The 21,116-nt window shown below is 41.1% G+C and overlaps 1 protein-coding gene across 3 annotated transcripts in view; it reads left to right on the forward strand.

The window, feature by feature from the left end:
* Window positions 1–21,116, forward strand: part of SMAP1 (small ArfGAP 1) — a 67,973-nt gene continuing 46,857 nt past the window's right edge. For 2 of the 3 annotated variants that reach the window (XM_081857205.1, XM_081857206.1), the window contains exon 1: window positions 12,240–12,568. In XM_081857205.1, the coding sequence (XP_081713331.1) occupies window positions 12,451–12,568 (118 nt within the window). In that variant the 5' untranslated portion in view covers window positions 12,240–12,450. Of the gene's footprint in view, window positions 141–12,239; window positions 12,569–21,116 lie in introns of those variants that run through there. The other variant, XM_081857207.1, reaches the window with a different exon arrangement.

Raw genomic sequence — 21,116 nt, forward strand, 5'->3', positions numbered from 1 at the left:
ACATATTTTGTTACCAGAAGTACACACAACTTTACACACTTATTATCTAGCGAGCAAGCAGGCAGAATGCTGGTGTTGGTTATCTAATGGAGGCTGATAACAGACTGAAGTTCCTGTTAGCTCCCAGGGAAGAAGTACAGGTAAGCAGATAAGTGGTACACAGAATTTTATTCATTTTTAAGTTTATATTGATACCTTGTCTAGCAGAAAGGAGAAAAAGAAAAAAATAAGTACAAAAGGTTGTGTCGGAGCAGTACAGTACATAATTTTTAAACTGAGTGGTATCTAGAAGCAACATACTGCAATCTGGAACCCCTGATTTCAGCTATGTGTACCTATGTGTTACCTAATTGTGAGTCAAAGGACACTTTTATTTATACATTTTTCAGAGATGTAGACTGATACTGAAAAGATTCCAGGTTGGAGCCTCAATAACTTTGGCTCGGGGTAATATCATGAATATGCATAATTTGCATAGAATAGAGACTCAGATTGCTAAGATGGATCATCTGCTGACACTAATAGCACTGTCCGTTATTGTGCAACCTAGCTCAAAAGAAACAAGTCCAATAAATCATGGAAATCGTTAAAATATCGTAAAGATTGTGAGGACCAGGGAATTTTCAGTGCTTAGCTATCAGGGTTGCTAAACATGAGACAAAACATAGGTTTTTACAGCATAGATTTAGCAAAATACCACAGGCAGACTGTTGATGGGAACAGACTGCTGCCGACACCTATTTCCAATGCTTAAAAGTTTGCACAGGCTGCCCATACGCTACTGGACCAGATTCATGTTTTTTGTATTTAAAAGGCCGTTAGCAGTTTGGGTCTAGGATAATTTAAAGGATGCCTAATCTCTTACATTCCAGCCTGATCACTCAAGTCTTTGGGGAAGTTAGTGGTTCCCCCGTGGCTTTGGTGCACAGCTCATATCCACCGGGAGCCATGAGTTTAGTACTGTGGGCCAATTTTATGGAACTTCTATCCAGTTGAGATCAGACCATCTCCCTCCTGAATGTATGGCACCTATGGAAGACTTTTTATTCCAGCAGGCATTTTAATTCAAGTTTGATTTCATAGTTTTAACTGACTTCTACTATTTTTGTATTGTGTCCTTGTGTGAACTGCTTAGAGAAGGCCATGGTTAAGTGGTATACAATTTTTGAAATAATAACTAGCTAAATAAATAAATAATAACAGTTGCTAGTACTTCCTGTTGTGTTAACGGACAAATATTTATTTTTAGCTACAACACGCAAGGATAACTAATGGTGTATTTGGTCAATAGCCTTGTTCTGGTTCCATAAAAACATTCCCACAAGGAAGAATATAGCTCCTGGAAGCAGCTAGATATAACAACCAGCACTTAGACCCTTCCCTACACAAAAAAGACAGACAGATATAGATATACATATATTCAGAGTCCTGTGTTCTATATCTGTTTTTCCAGCACTATGCTAATTTAATTGGCCATTGGGGTTGTACATGCAACTTTGTGTAAGATATTATGAATCTGGACATTTTAGGACTTAGAGGTAAATCTCCTGAGGTTCAGGGGTTTTGAATGAATTGCCACTGACCTGGCATACTGCAGTGCAATTCCTGTGCCTCCTTCCTTTCAATATCACCTGCCCTGCCAGGTGCTATCGGGGATGTACTTCATCTGGGATTAAATTTGCTGGTCTTATTTCTACTGTACCATACCATAAAATTTCTGTCTGTACCATACCATAAAATAACAAGGGGGGCACTGAATTTAATTGAACACTGGTTCTGGCAGAGAGGGCTTTAACTCTCTGTTGGTAGAGTTGCAGTTTGCCCCCTGGAGAAGAAACACAGGCACCTGTGTTTCCCACCATAGAGCTAACAGCAGATGCAGGGGGTAATTTAGATCACAAACTTTGAGACCAGAAACAGAACACTCCCTCTCTGGCCTCACTTGCTCAACTAGAATTCCCTGTAGCTGTTTTAAAGTAAATCAGAGCTACCATATAACTTGCAGTTCGGCTCTCTGTGCTCATCTCTACCACCATAATTTTTATATTGCTGAAATCATGCCTGTGTCATCTTGTGAATTGCAAATAAAAGTTTCCATGGTGGTGGCTATGGTAACGCTGACAATTATGACAACAGTGTTAAGAAAGCAATGACCACCCATACAATGGGAGCAGGGACAACAGATAGGTAGTATATTTTGCGAGCGGGAGAAGAAAAAGATGAGTGAGTTGCTAACACAGAATCCATTGCTTCACTGAGAAATTCTAGGTGCTCATTGTTTTGAAAGATAAAGCTGAGTATAAAATGTCAAAAGCAAGCCTTTGAAATATCTACACACCTCTCCATCCATCTGCTCATACTATAGATATCTCAGGGATAACAGCAGAAAATAGGTGCTCAGTCAAGATTTATTTCTAGGCTGCAGTGTTCTCGACAGAATTCAATTGCACTGTTCAATCATTATTGGGCAGAGTTCTAGGAACATTTGAAGCTGCAGGGGCTCTTCTAGTCAGCCAGTCCCAGATGTGGCCCCAAGACATGTGGAGGGGAAAATAATATTGTGGAAAATCCTTGCATATCAGCAGAAGAGACAGGCAGGCAGAGTGCGGAGCGGGAGAAGCTGAGTCATTGAGGCAGGGGAGAGTAGCAAGAAAGACCAATGGGGGATAGAAGCTGTGAAACTAAGACAATGTATAGACTTAAAGGACATTCAAAACACACTCTTCCCTATAAAGAATTCTGGACACTGTAGTTTATTCCTCACAGAGTTACAATTACCAGCAACCCTTGATGAACCACAGTGCACAAAATTATTTGAGGGAAAGAATATGCTTTGAATATACATTGTGCACACAGCCTCAGGCTAGAGTTACAAAATGGAAATAGCAAGAATGGAGAAGAGAAGCAGGAAAGAAACTTAGAAGGAAGAAGACATGGTCATGTGTCTTAGAGGGCAGTAGCAGAAGGGGTAAAGAAAATCAGAACCAGGGCCTGAAACACCAGAGGTACCTGCACCCTTGGACCCTGAAGATCTTCTGAATAAGATACCACCCCCTGAAAAATAACCAGATTTATTCAGGATGTCTCTGCAACTTTTGAGCTGGAACATTAATGGCTGCAACATCCCGGAAAAAAGGAGAAAAATTTTTCATATATTAAAAAAAGAACAATTGGATATTATCTGCTTACAAGAAACACATGTGACTAGGCTCCATAGAAAGGTGTTAATAAACAAAAGACTTGGTCAAGAATTCATATCTTCGGACAGAGTAAAGAAGCGAGGAGTGGTGATATATGCAAAAGAGAGCCTGTCACCTAAATTCTTATTCAAAGACGAACATGGAAGAATATTAGGAATTGAGATACAATATCAAGGAGAAAAGATTTTGATATTAGGAATTTATGCACCAAATGACGGGAAATCGGAATTTTACAAGAAGTTGCATGAGATTATGCTGGACTATCTGGACTACAACAACATCATTATGATGGGAGATATGAATGGGGTCGTATCGACAAACATGGATAAGTCACAAAATCAAAATGTTACAAAAGACGGCAGACTGCCAAAGACCTTTTTTGAAATGGCAGACAATATGGACTGGATTGACATTTGGAGAACTAAGAACCCCCTGGGAAGAGAGGGAACATTCTTCTCTGAAGCCCAACTGACTTGGACAAGAATCGACCAAATATGGATATCTAGAGGTCTGGCACCCAAGGTCAGAAAAGTGGAAATCTGCCCAAAGACCTGCTCCGACCATAATGCGCTGAAGATGGATATGACATTTTTGCCAACCGGTTCCTTTAGATGGAAGATGAATGATAGCTTGTTTAGAGATCAGGAGATTGTCAAGAAGGCCCAAAAAACTCTAAAGGATTATTTTGAAATAAATATGAACACTACGGTGGAAAAAAGAACTATCTGGGACGCAAGCAAAGCTGTCATGAGGGGGTTCTTGATACAACAGAACACTGTAAAGAAAAGAACACAAAATGAAAGGAAGGATAAGATTTTGCAGAAAATCAAAGAATTGGAGAAGAAATTAAGATCAAATCCGAAGTCACAGCCGATTCTGAGAGAAATTAAACTGTATCAAGCTCAATACTCCAAATTGATAAACCAAGAAATAGAATGGAAGATTAAATTAATGAAACAAAAAACTTTTGAATCGGCAAACAAATGTGGGAAACTGCTAGCCTGGCAGTTGAAGAAGAGACAGAAACTAAATACAGTTACAAACCTAGAAATTGAAGGAAGAAATATCCAGAACCCCATGGAAATTAGAAAGTGCTTCCAGAGATACTTTAAAAAATTATACACTCAAGGGCCGCAAGATGAGGTTGAGATTAAACAATTTTTGGAAAGAAATGGACTAACAAAGTTGTCACAAAAAAACAGATTAATCCTGAACAACAAAATAACACAGCAAGAGATTGAACAAGCTATCCAGAACATGCAATTGGGCAAATCTCCAGGGCCAGACGGTCTGACCTCCAAGTATTATAAGACACTAAAAGACTATCTGATCCAACCATTGATGGAGGTCTGTAATGAAATTATGGAAGGGAAGAAGGCGCCGGAATCGTGGAAGGAAGCTTTTATCACATTGATACCAAAATCTGAAGCTGAAAAGACACAACTTAAAAACTACCGTCCCATCTCCCTTCTGAATGTGGATTACAAAATATTTGCAGACATTTTGGCAAGTAGATTTAAAAGAGTTCTTAATGAAGTAATTCATAAAGACCAGGCAGGCTTTCTCCCAGGTAGACATATGTTTGCAAATACTAGGAACATTATTGACGTTTTGGAACTTTTGCAAACAGATATAAATACAAAAGCAGTGTTAATTTTCATAGACGCGGAGAAGGCCTTTGACAATATTTCTTGGAAATTTATGAAGGGAAATTTGAATGAAATGGGAGTGGGACGGGGGTTTGAGAATGGGATTGACGCAATATATTCAGAACAAAAGGCTAAACTAATAGTTAACAATGTGGTCACAGAAGAGTTCAAAATTGAAAAAGGAACACGACAAGGCTGCCCGATTTCCCCTTTGTTATTTATTTCGGTTCTGGAGGTGCTCTTGAACTTGATCAGAGGGGACCGGTTGGTGGAAGGGATTCAGGTCGGAGCGAAACAATACAAATTGAAAGCTTTTGCAGATGACCTAGTTTTGACTCTGCAGGAGCCAGAATCTAGTACGAAAAGAGTATTACAACTGATACAGGATTTTGGTCGGGTGGCAGGATTTAAATTAAATAAACAGAAAACTAAAGTGTTGGGAAAAAATTTGACAGATACAGAGTCGGAAAGGTTTCAGAGAGAAACAGAACTAACTATGGTTAAAAAAGTAAAATACCTAGGGGTAAACATAACAGCAAAAAACCTGAGTCTATTTAAGGATAATTATGAAAAATGTTGGTCTGAAATTAAGAGAGACTTGGATAGTTGGACAAAATTGAAGCTTTCTTTGTTAGGCCGAATTGCTGCTATCAAGATGAATGTATTGCCAAAAATGTTGTTTTTGTTTCAAACATTACAGATCGTGGACAAAACGGAGTGCTTCCGGAAGTGGCAGAAAGATATATCCAGATTTGTCTGGCAGGGCAAAAAGCCCAGAATTAAGTTTAAGATATTAACAGATGCGAAAGAAAGAGGGGGCTTTGCCCTGCCAGACTTAAAGTTGTATTATGAAGCCGCAGCTTTTTGCTGGCTAAAAGACTGGCTACTTCTCGAAGACACTGACGTGTTGGACTTGGAAGGTTTTAACAATGCTTTTGGTTGGCATGCATACCTATGGTATGACAAAGTTAAGATCAATAAGGCCTTTAAGAACCATATTGTCAGGAAAGCAGTGTTTAATGTCTGGACAAAATACAAAGACTTACTGGAAAATAAAACTCCAAGGTGGCTCTCACCTCTGGAGGCTAAGGCCCTAAAAAGACCCAATATGGAGGCTAAATGGCCAAAATATTGGGAAATATTAGAAAAAGATGGAGACAATTGGAAATTGCAGAGTTTAGAGAAAATGAAGGATAAGGTGCGAGACTGGTTACATTATGCTCAGATTAAAGAAGTTTTTAAAAATGATAAAAAGTTAGGGTTCCAGGTGGAGAAATCGAAGTTAGAAACTGAATTGTTAGAACCAAAGACTAAGGTATTATCTAGAATGTATAACTTGCTGTTAAAATGGAATACACAAGATGAAATGGTCAAATCGGTTATGATAAAATGGGCACAGGACATTGGGCATAACATTATGTTTGAGGATTGGGAAAGGTTGTGGACCACTGGGCTGAACTTCACCGCATGTAATGCTCTGAAGGAAAATGTAATGAAAATGATATATAGATGGTACATGACCCCAGTTAAACTTGCCAAAATATACCATTCGTCTGATAATAAATGTTGGAAATGTAAAGAAAACGAAGGAACATTCTTTCACCTCTGGTGGACATGCCCTAAGGTGAAGGTCTTCTGGGAAATGATATATAATGAGCTGAAAAAGGTATTTAAGTATACCTTCACTAAGAAACCAGAGGCCTTCCTTCTGGGTATTGTCGGCCAGAAGGTGTTAAAGAAGGACCGAACATTCTTTATGTATGCAACAACGGCAGCAAGGATACTCATCGCAAAAAACTGGAAAACTCAAGATCTACCCACACTGGAAGAGTGGCAGATGCAACTGATGGACTATATGCAACTGGCCGAGATGACAGGCAGAATCCGTAACCTGGGAGAAGAGAAGATGGAGGAAGACTGGGAGAAATTCAAGAACTATCTACAAAAACATTGTAATTTGGTTGAATGCTAAGAAGGATGCTAGATTATAAAAAACTGGCCACCACTAAATTAGATTTGAAATTTGATGATAAGTGAGACTAAAGAAAATACAAAATTTTTTGGAAGAAGTGCTAGATTATATTTGAATGAGTGGACATGAGATTGTAAACAAGTTGATAATTTGTCTGGAAAAAACTTTTAACGATGTAAATGGGAGCGGGAGACGTGAGGAAGTCCAAAGAAGTGATGAAATTATGTCTGTGATAGAAGTAAGACTGTTTATTATTTGTGCATTTATATTTAAAAACTTTAATAAATATTTATAAAAAAAAGAAAAAAAAGAAAATCAGAACCAATGGGTTATTATAAGAAAGATAACCAATGGGTTATTATAAATCTTGTGGCTAAAGGCAAAATACTGTTTTCTTAGGAAAGCAAATATTATCTAGATAAATGTCAGGTCTAAATAAAGAAAAAACTGTCAGTTTTGGAGTTAGAAAATGCAGAGGGGCTGATGAGATTTGCCAGAACATTGAATATAAGATGGATTGTGCCCATTTTGACAGAGGATAATTAAATCTCAAAGGGGGGGGGGGGATAGCACACCTGTCTCCAGACAGCTTATTTTCACAGAGAGCAAAATGATAGGGTTACAATGGAGAACTGGGTGCAAAATTCTTGTTCAGGTGCTCATTGGCTGGCATACAGGAAGTTTTGTTTTGTTTTTGCACTCCCAGTTCCCAACTTCTAGGACCAGTTAATAAACCAGGAATAGATGCAAATACATTTCATTGAGCTTCAAAGGCTGAGTGTGCTAACAGCCTAAATAAAGAAGGGCTGAAGAGATACGGAAACTTATTGCCACCGACTCTTTGCCTTTTGAGCAAGTTCAAAAGCACAAGAACAGATCAGGAAATCCATGAGAGTTTGGAGGAGAGAGCAGGTGTCCCACTGGAGCACTGAGCTTCCGTTTTCTTGCTGATTCACCATGCCATATGAATGGTGGGAGGCTTCCAGAAATCCAGCTTTGGGAAAGCAACTTACACCACCCTCATGCACTGCTGAATAACTTAACAGTGCCTTCCTGGATATCTGCTTACAAATGTAATTGCTAGCTATTCTCTTTCATTTACCTGAAGGGATTGGTTATTATTAATGCCTTGCTGTGGATTTGGTTTCTTCTTTGTGCATATGCAACAGAACTAGGAAGTACCGAGCAACCTGATTGTTTCACACAGTGGCATGGTGAAGTAGTCAGTACTTCCTGTATTCCATACAAGCAGACATGAGAAACCTCATGTCTAGGGCCTCTCTGGGAATCTTCCCAGGCCACACACACCCCCCCCCTCACTGCCTCTGCTGCATGCCCCCCTCAAGTGCATTTGGCTGGAATGTGCAAAACAGGATCACATACTTTGCTCCACCCTGCCCATTTTTGCCTCTGCTCTGAAAAAGGCTGCCCACAAGGGAATGCAGTTTTCAGGCAGATAAAGGGTCCCTACCCATAATATAGGGATGCGGGTGGTGCTGTGGGTTAAACCACAGAGCCTAGGACTTGCCGATCAGAAGGTTGGTGGTTCGAATCCCTGCGACGGGGTGAGCTCCCGTTACTCAGTCCCTGCTCCTGCCAACCTAACAGTTCGAAAGCACGTCAAAGTGCAAGTAGATAAATAGGTACTGCTCCGGCGGGAAGGTAAACGGCGTTTACGTGCGCTGCTCTGGTTTGCCAGAAGCAGCTTAGTCATGCTGGCCACATGACCCGGAAGCTGTACACCAGCTCCCTCGGCCAGTAAAGCAAGATGAGCGCCGCAACCCCAGAGTCAGTCTCGACTGGACCTAATGGTCAGGGGTCCCTTTACCTTTACCTTACCCATAATATGAGCTGGGTAGGCAATGATTATGTCATCATTTATTGAAGATGGGTTTCTTCATCAAGTGCGAGAGCTTGTAAGATCTAGAACTGCAGTCATTAGTGTCCCAAAGATCTTGGCCATTGTCGGAGGCAGTATGTCTCTGAAAGCCAGTTGTCGGGAATCACAAGTGGGGAGAGTGATGTTAGGTCCTGCTTTCAGGCCTCTGGTTGTTTACTGTGAGAACAGGGCGCTGAACTAGATGGCCCATTGGGCTGACCAAGCAGAGCCCTTCTCAGTGATACATTTTTGCCTTCTTTGAATGGAAGCCAACTTAAACTGTAGCTGAATCAAAGCATCCTAGGGCACATTAAAGGGTAATAAATTTATTACACATTTTGGGGACTGAAAGCTGACTTTGTCAAATGCATGAAATGAACTTGCATCTGTCAAGTATATATACCAACAAGAGTGTAAAGGAGAAAAATGTAAGGTGGAAGCTGAATGGCAATGAGATGCAAAAAAAAGTGTAGAATAAGCACAGTAATCCTTAATGCAATACATTGTTAGTAATTTACTTAGCATTGCTAAGAAGAAAGTGGGAAAGGCGTTAACATGACCGTCTTGCCGATATGATTCATCTCCCACTTTACGTGTTTCTCTTCTACACCCTTCTGTGCGTGCATAGCATATACGCTGACTGCAATTTCACTTTAGGCAACTGATGACGTGAGCTTTAATCCACAGAAACACGCACCATAATGAATTTCTTAGCTTTTAAAGTGCTACATGACTGATTTTGTCTATTCGTGGGAAAATAAAAATGGTTTTGTTTTACTAATAGGTGTTTTCTATGAGAAAGGTGAGGAGTGTTTTCACAAGCTGTGACTTTTGAGATTGTGTTCTAACTTTAAAAAAAAAATGTTTTCAGCATGATTTATTAATTGCTGTCCTATTTCTTGGTAGAAAAGCCTGAGGAAGACCTGTTTGGGCTAAAACATGTTGGGCGTTAACAAAAGTGCATTATTCTTCAGCATATATGGGTTGTATCCAATAAAGTCATCTGGTTTGTGCACGGACTTCTGCTTACACAATGGAATTTCCTCTCTCTTTCCTCCCCCTGCCCCACATCTATTATGCCCCCCCCCCAACCCTCTGGAGCAGATTTTGGGAAGGGGACAGGAGAGGAAGGGGAAGTTCCATTGTACAAGCAAATGTCCTTGTGCAAGCAGGATGTCTTTGTTGGATGCAACCCTGTAAGTTTAACTAGTTTAGATAATTTATGATTTAATATTGTTCTTTATGTTAGTCTTCAACCTACATGCTTGACAATCTTAGGGTCCTTTTCATATGTTTTATATGAAATCTAGTAATACCATTGTCATTTTTTCTAAATTTACACTATAAATGAAGTTTTTCACTCTACTGGCGGGGGAACTTGTGTATTAAAGCTTACAGATTTTTAGCAACTTTTTAATACTAAATACAAGTAAAATAAAACATGCAAAATTCAACTACTCTATGGGATATCAAAACATGAAAACTGAAAACTTTCCAATGCCCCATTATCTCACCCAATATGACCCTAGCTTGTGTTAAGATTTCCCCCGTGTCATAATTGTCCAGAAAGCTCTATCACTGCTCCCCTCACAGAAAAGAACAGGAAGCTGGAGCGCACACAAAGTTTGGATTATTTCTATTGTGTATTTTCAAATTGTTATTTTCATTTTCAATACTGTGGATCTATTATGACCTTGTAATCAGTGGGACTGAGATCTTGGCAAGCAGATACTTTACTTCCCCCACAAAGCTTGGGTTAGACCTCAATGGAGGGGAATTTCTCAGGTTGGGGTACAGAAATCTCTCATCTCCTAACTGAACTATAGATACCGATAAGCTAGCAGTGAGAGAGGGGGGCACCGTTATTGTTGAACACCACCACATTCTCAGAGCGGTGTGAGATTTCTGGGTTTCCAGGTGCTTGCCCAGAATTCACTTTCCTCGGAATAAGGGGCAGTGGATAAACACTTGTCTCTTTAGGATATATGGCTTATTTACACATATATGCAACCTGATCTTATGGTGGAGGGGCTCACAGCATTAACACCCAATGTGGTCTTGCTTTTCCCATAGCCACAGCCTTGGATCCCAGTACATCAGGCATGGCTATATATCTCAGCTGCCCAGCCTACTTCTAGCTTAAAGCTCTCTCTCACACAACTCTGGCTTTTGCCTTTCTAACTAAGAGATAGTTGAAATAAAGGGGCCCACCCATTTGTTCTCTGGCACAGAGCCACTTCCTTTGTTCCCTCAACTACCCATACTTTGGGGGCCATTATGACCCTTGCATGGCTAATTCAGCAACTGGATCCCTGTTGAATTTGGGGAATTATAAGGAACTCGGGCATACAGCCTACTCGCTCCCCCACAAAAAGAAAAAAACCCACATCTTTATCCTTCAGCCTCTAAATGTGGATAAGAGGAACACTTCCCTCAGGTTATACAGAACAACATAGAGAAAGGCTGACAAAGGGTGGGGATTCTAGTTAAGGAAGGAAAACACACAATCACTCCTCCAGCCCGCTGGCCCTTTGAAATACGTAGGAAAATCAAATATAGACATTACACTATGGCTCCACTACTAGTTACATCTAGAAACCGATAGTCCTGTAAGCACCCGCAAGTGTCCCAGAAGCAGTTCGGAGAGGTACTGTAATCCTGGAATGTAATCCAGGATGTTATCTTGACGCGTGGTAGGTAAGGTCCCCAAACCACAGACTTAATTTTCGAGTGGACACGCACAGGACTGCGCGCCAAGCAAATAAAACCCCAGAGCGCGTGCTCGCTTTTGCAGTTCTCTTTCCCCAAGCAGTTCTCTTTCGGACTTCTTTCCTTTCCAGCCAACACGCAACCTTCCCTTCCTTATCCCAAGTGCGGGAAATCAGTGGCGCGCAAAACCAGAGGAAAGTCCCCGTACAGAAACTTCCCTGGAAAAGGGAAAACAAAAAGCATCCACTGCTGTGTTTGCCTTACTGGCACAGCTGCACAGCGTGGGCGGCTCTGCCTAGGACACGGGGCAGAAGCAATTAAGGACAGGCAGGGCAAAGGCCGCTCCTGACCGCGCCTCTCCCTTCCCGCTCCCCTTTGCAAGGCGGAGGGATTTTTATTTTATTTTCTGAAAGAATTTTCCCGTGGAATGTGACGCGTCACCACTCGCGTCAAGCCACGCCGCGGGGAAGGGCTATTTTTACCGCTTAGAACGGGCTGCCAGAAGAAAAGCCCCGCCCCTTGCTCCAAAGTTGAGCCAGGGGGGCTCCCTTTCTAATAGGGAGAAGTGGGGGGAACCCCACCTATTGCCTATCTATAACCCTATCCGTTCTCCCCGCCGCCGCGCCCCCTAACGTGGTACATCCTAGGAACTACTTTGTTCGGAGGAGGTAGAAAGAAAAAAAGGCTAAATAGGAAGAGAATCGACGACGCGTCACGCGCTTGGAGGGTAGCGGCGCAAGCGTACGAGGGCCGTTTGTAGTTCCGGTTGAGGAAGCCGCCGCCGCTCGTGCGCCTCCGGAGGCTGCTGGTTGGCTGAGCGAGCGCGCTGTCGGCGTGACAGCAGGCGGAGGAGGAGGAGGAATAGGAAGCTCCTCCGCCGCCGCCGCCGCCGCTGTTGGTTTGCCGGCTTCGGCTGGAGAGTCCTCCTTTCTTTGGTTCCTGAGGCGGTGCGCCCTCCCGCCTCTCTTTTCGCCCCCCTCACGCTCTCCTCGGCCTCCGCCTCCCCTTCCTTCCTCCCCCTTTGCCCTCCTTGCCTTCGCCATGGCCACCCGCTCGTGCCGGGAGAAGGCGCAGAAGCAGAACGAGCAGCACCAGGCCATCCTGGCCAAGCTCCTGAGGGAGGAGGACAACAAGTACTGCGCCGACTGCGAGGCCAAGGGTACGTCGGCGGGGGGCGGGGAGAAGGACCGGACGTTGGGGCGGGTCGGCGGGGGTCTGAGGCGGCGGCCTTCGCGGTGAGAGGGGCAGGTGAACAGCCAGGGGTGGGAATGGTCGGTTTCCTTTGTGCCTCCCCCCTTTTCTTTGAACCTTTCCTAGGTGGGTGGGGGGCCGAGGGTGCGAAATGGGAAAGTGGTTGTGGGGTGGCGGCGGCGGCAGCAGCTGCAGAAGGCCGAACAGCCCTGGCGAAACCTTATTATAAAAAAGGCACCTCCGTGGTTTGCTGGCAGGCTTTTTCCTATCACTTGCTCTTGTATCAGCGGTATCTCTGCGGCCACTGCTTCCTGGAACCGGCTTCCTTCCTTTCCTATTATGTCTCTTTCTCTCTCTGCTTCTAACAGGACTGACAGTTACTTGTAAGGGTTTTTTGTGGTTGCTGGGGTGTGGGGGAAATAAAAGGTTTTGCGTATGGGATAAAGCACACACACACACTGGGCAAAAGAGTTCCTGCATTGCAGGGGGGTTGGGCTCGATGACCTTTGTGGTTCCTTCTGACTCCACAGTTCTATGATCTCCCGCCCTTCTAAAAGCAGGGTTTGATTTGAGCAGTGCTCTCCTCTGAGGATTTAGCAGGCACAGAGATACACCCTCTTCTAACACTTAGGAGTAGGAGGACTCCTGTCCTGAGTCAGGGATGACGAGGATAAGGGCTAAGTTCCAGAGAGGCTTTTCAGGTTTGTTTGAGAGTTTGGGCATGCCTAGTAGGATTCTTGACATTTTTTGTTTTTCCTTTCCCAACAGCAAGCTGTAATGCCATACAGCAATTTGGCTTTGGAAGTGTTCCTTAGTTTTGAAAGAGGGTTGGCTGCGTGGCATGGAAAGGCTAGCTGTTAAAGATGAGCATGCCTGAGGCCCTGTTGGTTCACAGAACCAAATTCTTGGGGTTTTTGCCATTATTTGGAATGATACATAGAAGTGAATATTGTATCATTTTATAAGTTCCCTGATGAAGAGTCTGGTTGAGGTTGTAAGGATTTGCACACGCTGTATGCTCTTCACCACAGTTGCTGGAGTTGAGTAAGTGCTGTTGACATTGACACTGACACATGGAAGTAAGTTCCACAGACCTCAGTAGGAGCTGGTGTTCAAGGGCATGTTGCAAGGGCAGCAGAGTAAATGGAAAATGCCCTAGGTGGCTCAGGATTTTGCATTTTAGAATTGGTTTTGACTCAAGTACAATCAGTAACTTTTTTTTAGTTATGATAAAATGTGACAACATTGGGCTTTTCAAGGCCTACTCAAATGGGAAACAGTCTTTGTCTGGAAACTTCTCTGACATAGCAGATATGCACAGGTGATTTTTTCCCCTATATTGATGACTAGTTTCAGGTGGTGGTGATGGGAGGCCTTATAGCCCATGTGTTAGTGTTCTGCAGGGCCTATTTTGTTTCCCAAGCTGTTGTAACATCTAAATGACCTCCTGGGTGAGAATATCCAGAGGTCTTGAGTTAGTGCCATCAGCATGCTAATACCACCCAGCTCTATTTCTCCTGTTCATCAGAATCAGGTGGTGTGATAGGGAGATTGAATCAGTTTCTGGAATCAATAGTGGACTGTAAGATTGCCAGAAAAACCCTGAAAACAAGATCAGAGTTAAGATCAAGATACTGATAGTAAGAGGTTGATTTATTGTTGTTGTTGTTGCTGTTATTGAGGTGGTGGGCAACTTGTTATGGTTGGGGTTGCAGATTGAGGGTGTGTGTTGATTCAGCCTGTATTTGGAAGCCAAGGTAGAATCTCTGGCAAGAAGTACATTCCACCTCCCAATGCAAGCACCAGCTGTTTCCTCACAGAAAGACCCTGGTCAATTTGATCACTGTTATAGTAACATCCAGTTACAGATAGGTAGCCGTGTTGGTCTGCCATAGTCAAAAAAAAATAAAAAAAAAAATCCTTCCAGTAGCACCTTAAAGACCAACTAAGTTAGTTCTAGGTATGAGCTTTCGTGTGCATGCACATGGTATCTGAAGAAGTGTGCATGCACACGAAAGCTCATACCTAGAACTAACTTAGTTGGTCTTTAAGGTGCTACTGGAAGGAATTTTTTTATTTTGATTTGATAGTAACATCCAGTTTACACTAGGACCAAGTGTTGTACATAGGGCTGCTTTTGAAGATGTTGGAAACTGCTGGTGGTCCAAAAATACAATTTCTAGATTATTCATAAAATTGGCTAGTTATTAACTTGATTGGCCACTGATCTGTTTCCCAACACAGTTCAGAAGTGCTGCTGCGTACCTAGTTTTCAAGTCATATATAGGTCTTTAGGGTATTTGAAGGAGTGCCTAATTCCATGTGAGTGTTAAGGGTGTCTTCTTAGGTCCTTTTTGGGTGTCCCTGCCTTCAGGTCCATTGAGTGGAACAAGGGTGTTCTCAATTGCGGCTTCCTGTGTGTAGAAAACAATGAAGGTTTGCCTTGTGCTGGATTTCAAGTCTTCCAGGGTTAGATTAAGATCTCTCTATTTACCTGTGCCTTTTAACTGCATTGTTAGATTGGTTTTTTCCTGCTGCTTTGTTCTGCTGTACTGTTGTTTTAATTGTATTTTGATTTTCTTGTATGTGGTTAAATATTTATTCTAAGCCTCCATATTGATATGGAAGTTATCCCATTGAAGGATGAGGTATTAAATATTTTAAATTAATACCTAGAGCAACAATTCAGTTCTTACCAAGTATGATGACATTCCTTCCTTAATCTTAACTTCTTTTTCTAAACATACTCCAGAAATAGATGGTCAGAGCTGAACATTTATTGCAGCAGTTGTCAGGGAGGAGTGGTTTACAGACCTTTAACTATAAGTCTGCCCACAGTCCCTTGAATGAATTAGATCATTGCATTATTTCAAAGTCAGGGAAACAGACTGTGTGGTTTTATGCAATGTTTGACCTAGAATTTCCTTGATGTTTCATTGTGTTGCCCTACCATAATAAGGAAGAGAAGTGAGTCATACCAGTGGGCTAATGCTTGCTTTGCCTGAGCACACATCAGGAACTTGTCTCCCTAACAAATGCTGAATTGCCTATGCTGAATGTTGAAACACAAGATAAAAGAGGGAATCCTAATTTCAAAAGTAAGAATAATTTAATAGGCTGAGGCCTAGAATTGCTGCATGTTACAAGGATTCACTTGGTTAGCAGAACAGCTTTCATTACTTTGTTTTCCAAATTCAGTCAGTTTCTCTGAAGTCATTTTTTCAGATGTTTCAAAGCTTCACATACAAGAAACAAAGTTATCTGTGATCAGCAGTCTGTAAAGTCAAACTTGGGAAAAGTACAGTTGCTTACTGAGTAAAGAGTAGCATCAATACTTAGAATGCTGGGTAGCAAAGTAGCAAAATGAGTAGGGAAATAATCTTGACCAGCAACCTCTCTTTCTCCCCCAAATGAGATCCACCTTTACTGTAGATCTGATGTGGGAACCTCTTTGTAATTCTCCATCTTCCCTTCCTCCCACCTTCTTTTCTACATCCCATCACCCTCCATATTGTGTGTGTGGGGGGGGGACCCTACCACTCACACCCCTCAAAAATGTTAGTAGCATTATCATTTCTATAATAATATCAAGGTAGTAAAATGCTAACCTTGACTTTAAAAGGGTGTTACTATGCTGCGGTGCGCTGTCTGGAGAGGGTACTGTGAGGGTAATTATATCTGGTCTTTTATGGCATGGTTTTGTGGGGTGTTTTGCTGTTGTTATTGCTGTCATTGTGTGCTGAGGTGTGTGCAACAAATAAATAAAACTCCTTTGGGTTGTAATGACCTAGTTTAATTCAGGATATCTGCCATCTCCACTCCCATACCTGCAGTTGTTGGCACCTTTGAAATTAAAAAGCATACAGCATCTAGCATAGGTGCATTGCAGTTGCTACAGCAGGCAGAAAACTCATTAAATGGTCTACTAAGACCCTACCAAGCCCTTCGACAATGTTCAGTTGGTCCATGGGAAAAATGGTTTGGGAACCACTACTTTAAACCTAAAGGGGAATTAGTGGTGGGGAATCTCTGGGCAGTGGGCACAATTTATATCTCAGTTTCTGACACTGCTTAATACTGCCTTTCTTGCAGAGGGAGGATGTACATGAATCCAGTACCCATGATAGAACCTTCCTTCATCCCACTAAATATGATACTGTGTTGCATGCGAGCATGGCTAATGAGTGCACTGTAGTAGAAACAAATGGAAACAATCATGTGCCAGAACTCCGCCCCATTTACGCATGGTTTATGTCCCAAGGCACTGTACGTATAAGTGAAATCGCTTATATTTGAAACGCAACTGAAAAGGCCTGTGAACATCCAGTTCCGTCCCTTTTTTGTGACGTTTTTGGGTCACTTCTGGGTTTAGGCGATGCACACATATTGAATGCACCTAAAACAGTCGCTGCCTGTATGCAGGGTGTTGGGGGGGGGTGTTAGTTGAAGAAGCAATAAAGATACAGTGGTTATTCAAAATTTATGCAGTATTGTTGTTTTTTTAAAAAAAGTAAAGGGGGCGGAGAGCCTAGCTGGGCTTGTCCGCAGGGGCAGAGAGTCCCGCATACCTCCCTGCAGCAGCAGAGGGTGCGCTGCACTTCCCTGCAGTGGCAGAGGGCTTACCACGCCTTTCCCGGGAATTTACAAAGGGGAGGCATATAGTAATAGTAGAGATGAAAAGATATAATGTGTACTTGACTTAAACTTTTAAACAATAACCTGGATTATTATCTAAGTGCATCAGCGCTAGAATACTGCTGTTGTATGATATGGGGACAATCAACCTAACTGACTAGTCAAGTGGTTAAAAGGGTCCAGGTTTTTATAGAGAAATAGTTAATTCTATCTTCAATTTTATACTTGAGGAAGAAAAAAACAACTCATTTGCTAGGAGATCCAGACGATTGCACCCAGGGGACTTCCCTTCTGGAGGAAGAGGGAAGGCAGTTTTCATTTATTTCTCCCTGCAGCCCCGATCATGCTTCCCAAAGAATGCTCTAGACTAGAGGGTTACGGGACCATTTAGAACAATGTGGGTGGCATTGGGGGCAAGATGAGAAAATGCCTCTTTTCCCATCTTCCACCAACAGGAGCTTCTGCTGGACCTCAGTTCCTTCTGCAGTATTAGGAGCCTTTCCGTTTGAGGACAACTGGATACAACCACAGCAGAAAACATCAAAGTGCCTTTGAAAATGTACTGAAAGAAGTTCCCTTAAAAGGAATTTGCTTTAAATGTGGTGTTCCACTAGAATTCCCAGGTCTTGGGAGTGAAATCCATTAAAAAAAAATGCTGCCCCACATCACTGATTGCAGCACAATTCATTTGAAAGTCATAATTGAGCAACAACAAAACTTCAAAGGACAACTTGAATTTTAAAAATTGCTGAACTACAATTTATCAGCAAGTTATTTGTTTAGTACTAAGTCAAAATGTAGAACTTTTCTCCTGTTGCAAGTGTTAATTTTTAACATAGAAAAGCGAGGCAGAAAGTGTGATTGCTGATTACTGCTATTGTGAAAGATCACCGTCCTTGTCTTGTACACATTTGTCTTTCGTATAGAAATGTCACACACTGTACCTCTTGCATTTCATGGTATTTTGGCCTCCATTGTTTACAGTTTCTTTAAGTATTTGTCAACAGAGAATTGCACTTAATGCATCTGAAGTGCCTGCTAGTCCATGAAGGCTTCTTTCACAATAAATCTGTTGGTCTTTAAGGTGCCACTTTACTCTTATTGTTCATTTCAGTTGTACAACTAAGTAGCCTTTTGTTATGACTCCCTGTTACTTGCTGCTTATAAGCCGACATGCTGTTAATAGGATCAGAAAATAAAAGGCAATTTGGAACTCTGGCATTGCAGTAAGAGGTAATAATTATACTTTATGGAAGTGGGAATAAATCAAGCCATTGTATATTACAAAATAAAGATCATCCTTTAAAATACAAAATATTGGAAACCCATATGGTAGCTCAGTACCTTGTATGTAAACTGTAGTTTATTACTTTCAGTCATAAATACTGTCACAAGTCAGACCCTCACTCTTAACACCAGCAGGCAGCAGATTTGAGTTTTCCACTCCTTTGCTGTATAGTTTTGTTGTACTATATGACTACTGTGAAGTACTCATTAGCTCATTGCTTGAATCTTACACAGGATTTCTTTCCTTTTTTGTCACTTTTCTATTTGAGCATACCAGGACTTAAGATACAGGAGAAATTTTCTGGCTAGTACTATTAAAATGCACAACAAGTTGAATATATGTTGATTCACTTTAAATTTATAGCAAATTATCTGAATTACTTAAAGTATGCATGCTGTGATTAATTCTCCAAATTTTGTGTAATTGGTTTGTAGACTACAAACACAATTTAGTGCAGATTTTAAATTTTGTTTATTATAGAGTGCATATTCTTGGCTCATTTGAAGAGCATGCCAAGTGTGGTGGCAGTCAAACTTTACATGATTTTTAAAATTGCATTTAAATTGGCTTGTATTTTATCTTGTTTATATGTGGGGTGCTTTGAGGATCCTTTTTATTGACTGAAATATGTCATATAAATTTTACATATTTCTTAAAAGTATTTCTATACCACCACATCAAAATATCAGAGTGGTATACAATGTTAAAACAAAAAACACAATCAAAACAATACAGATCTATCATTAAAATGTCTGACTAATAAAAAAAATAAAAATTAAACAGCTGCAAATGCCTTTGGCATAAAAAAGAGACACCTAAAACTTAAAAGCAAGGGTGACCACTGAATACTTTTAGAAATCTTCCACAGCATGAGACTAACAACTCCTGATTTCTCATTGAGGACAGTTGAGTCTCTGTAACATGGGAGACAACTAGTAGCACTCCTGGTTGATCTCATTTTCTGAATAAATATACATTAAAACCACGTAGGAGGGGTAAGGAGTTGGGCATCTGAAGGAGGTGAAGAAGATAAGAGTCATGTGATCCTGTAGTCAACTCATAACTGAAGCCGAGCATGAATTTGCTTATGAATTGAGGAACAACTGGCTGAACATGTCTGTTATGGTTTAACTTGTGAACCACCCTGAGATCTTTGGGTGAAGGGCAGTATATAAATATATTATTATTATTATTATTGCAGTATATAAATATATTATTATTATTATTATTAATAATAATAATAATAATAATGATGATGATGGGTGGGGAATCACCATCCTACAGGCCTAATTAATCCCACCAGGTCATTTTGGCCAAGCTTTTCATGTTTTAATAAGACATTCTGTTGTTTTCTGCTGGTTTTAGTATTGCTTTATTCCCCCCCCCTATCTTTTCTGTATTTCAGTGTTACTATATTAATCCTTTGTTACACTTCTTTGATATGTATGGGTCACAAAGAACTGGAAATAAAAATAAATACTTGCATCAATTATTTTTGATGGGGTATGTACTTGAATATTGCTCCAGTCCAAGTCCATGCTTCTGTTCTAGCAACTCATGCATGTACTAGTGCTGTGTATGGCTCTCCTTAGCTGAATCCTGAATAAGGAGATGAAACATGGGTAGAGAGGAAGGATTAAAATAGAAAAGCATGAGATCGCTACCCATACAATCCAAGAAATCCGTTTTTTATTGAAAGAAAGGACTAACAAAATGATGACACTTACCCCTGAACTTCCAGTAGATGTAGAATTGCCAGGGGCTATAATTTATCATATCAAGGATGTGATTATAGGTGCTTTAAGTGAAATGCTTCCCTCAATGGTTTAGGCAGCTACCCCTGGAAAGATACCCCAAAGGGAAGGGATCTTCCCTATCAATGGGTTCTCAAATTGAGCTCACAGAGATAAGGAAAGTTAGAAGGGAGAATATAAGTTTTAAGACAAGAGTGGTCCTGTTGGGCAGTTGTATCAGAACTGGAAGAAAAGCATCCCTGCAGTAGGGACCATCATACAGATGCAGAGCCTCTACTTTAAACAAAGTTCAGTTTGGCTAATCTTCCTGTACCTAATCCATAATGATGTTTCTTGGTGACTGGATTTTAAAAGTAGCTTTAAAAGTAGCTTTCACGGTGATGCTCATTTAAGCATCATTATGTTAAAGAAAATGAAATGGCACTTCTCTTATGCCCTCCTCTGGCAAAAAGATCTACTACATGGAGGAACAAATTTAGTAACAACATGCCCATCCACATGCCCACAATGGATCCTTTAAAATTAAATGCAGAAGTGTGTGTTTCAACTACATTCAGTTTTGTTTTACAAGTGGCAAAAGAACTGTGGCATAAAATCTAGCAATGATCACTTCAGTTTCACTGTCACACATGATTTTGATTATTTACTTTGTGGCTCAGACAAGGATTTATCAGCTGGTCTGTAACTGTCACAGTATAAATCATCTTACTTGGTTTACAAATTGAAAATGTTTCTAATTTTGTGCGACATTAAATTCAACATCATTAATATGAAGACATAGGTTGCAAGGCCATTATTTTGTTATAATGCCCTGTAAACGCTTGCATCATTCTTCTGCA

This window comes from Podarcis erhardii (genome assembly GCF_964252035.2).
Source record: "Podarcis erhardii genome assembly, chromosome: 3".
Lineage (NCBI taxonomy): Eukaryota > Metazoa > Chordata > Lepidosauria > Squamata > Lacertidae > Podarcis > Podarcis erhardii.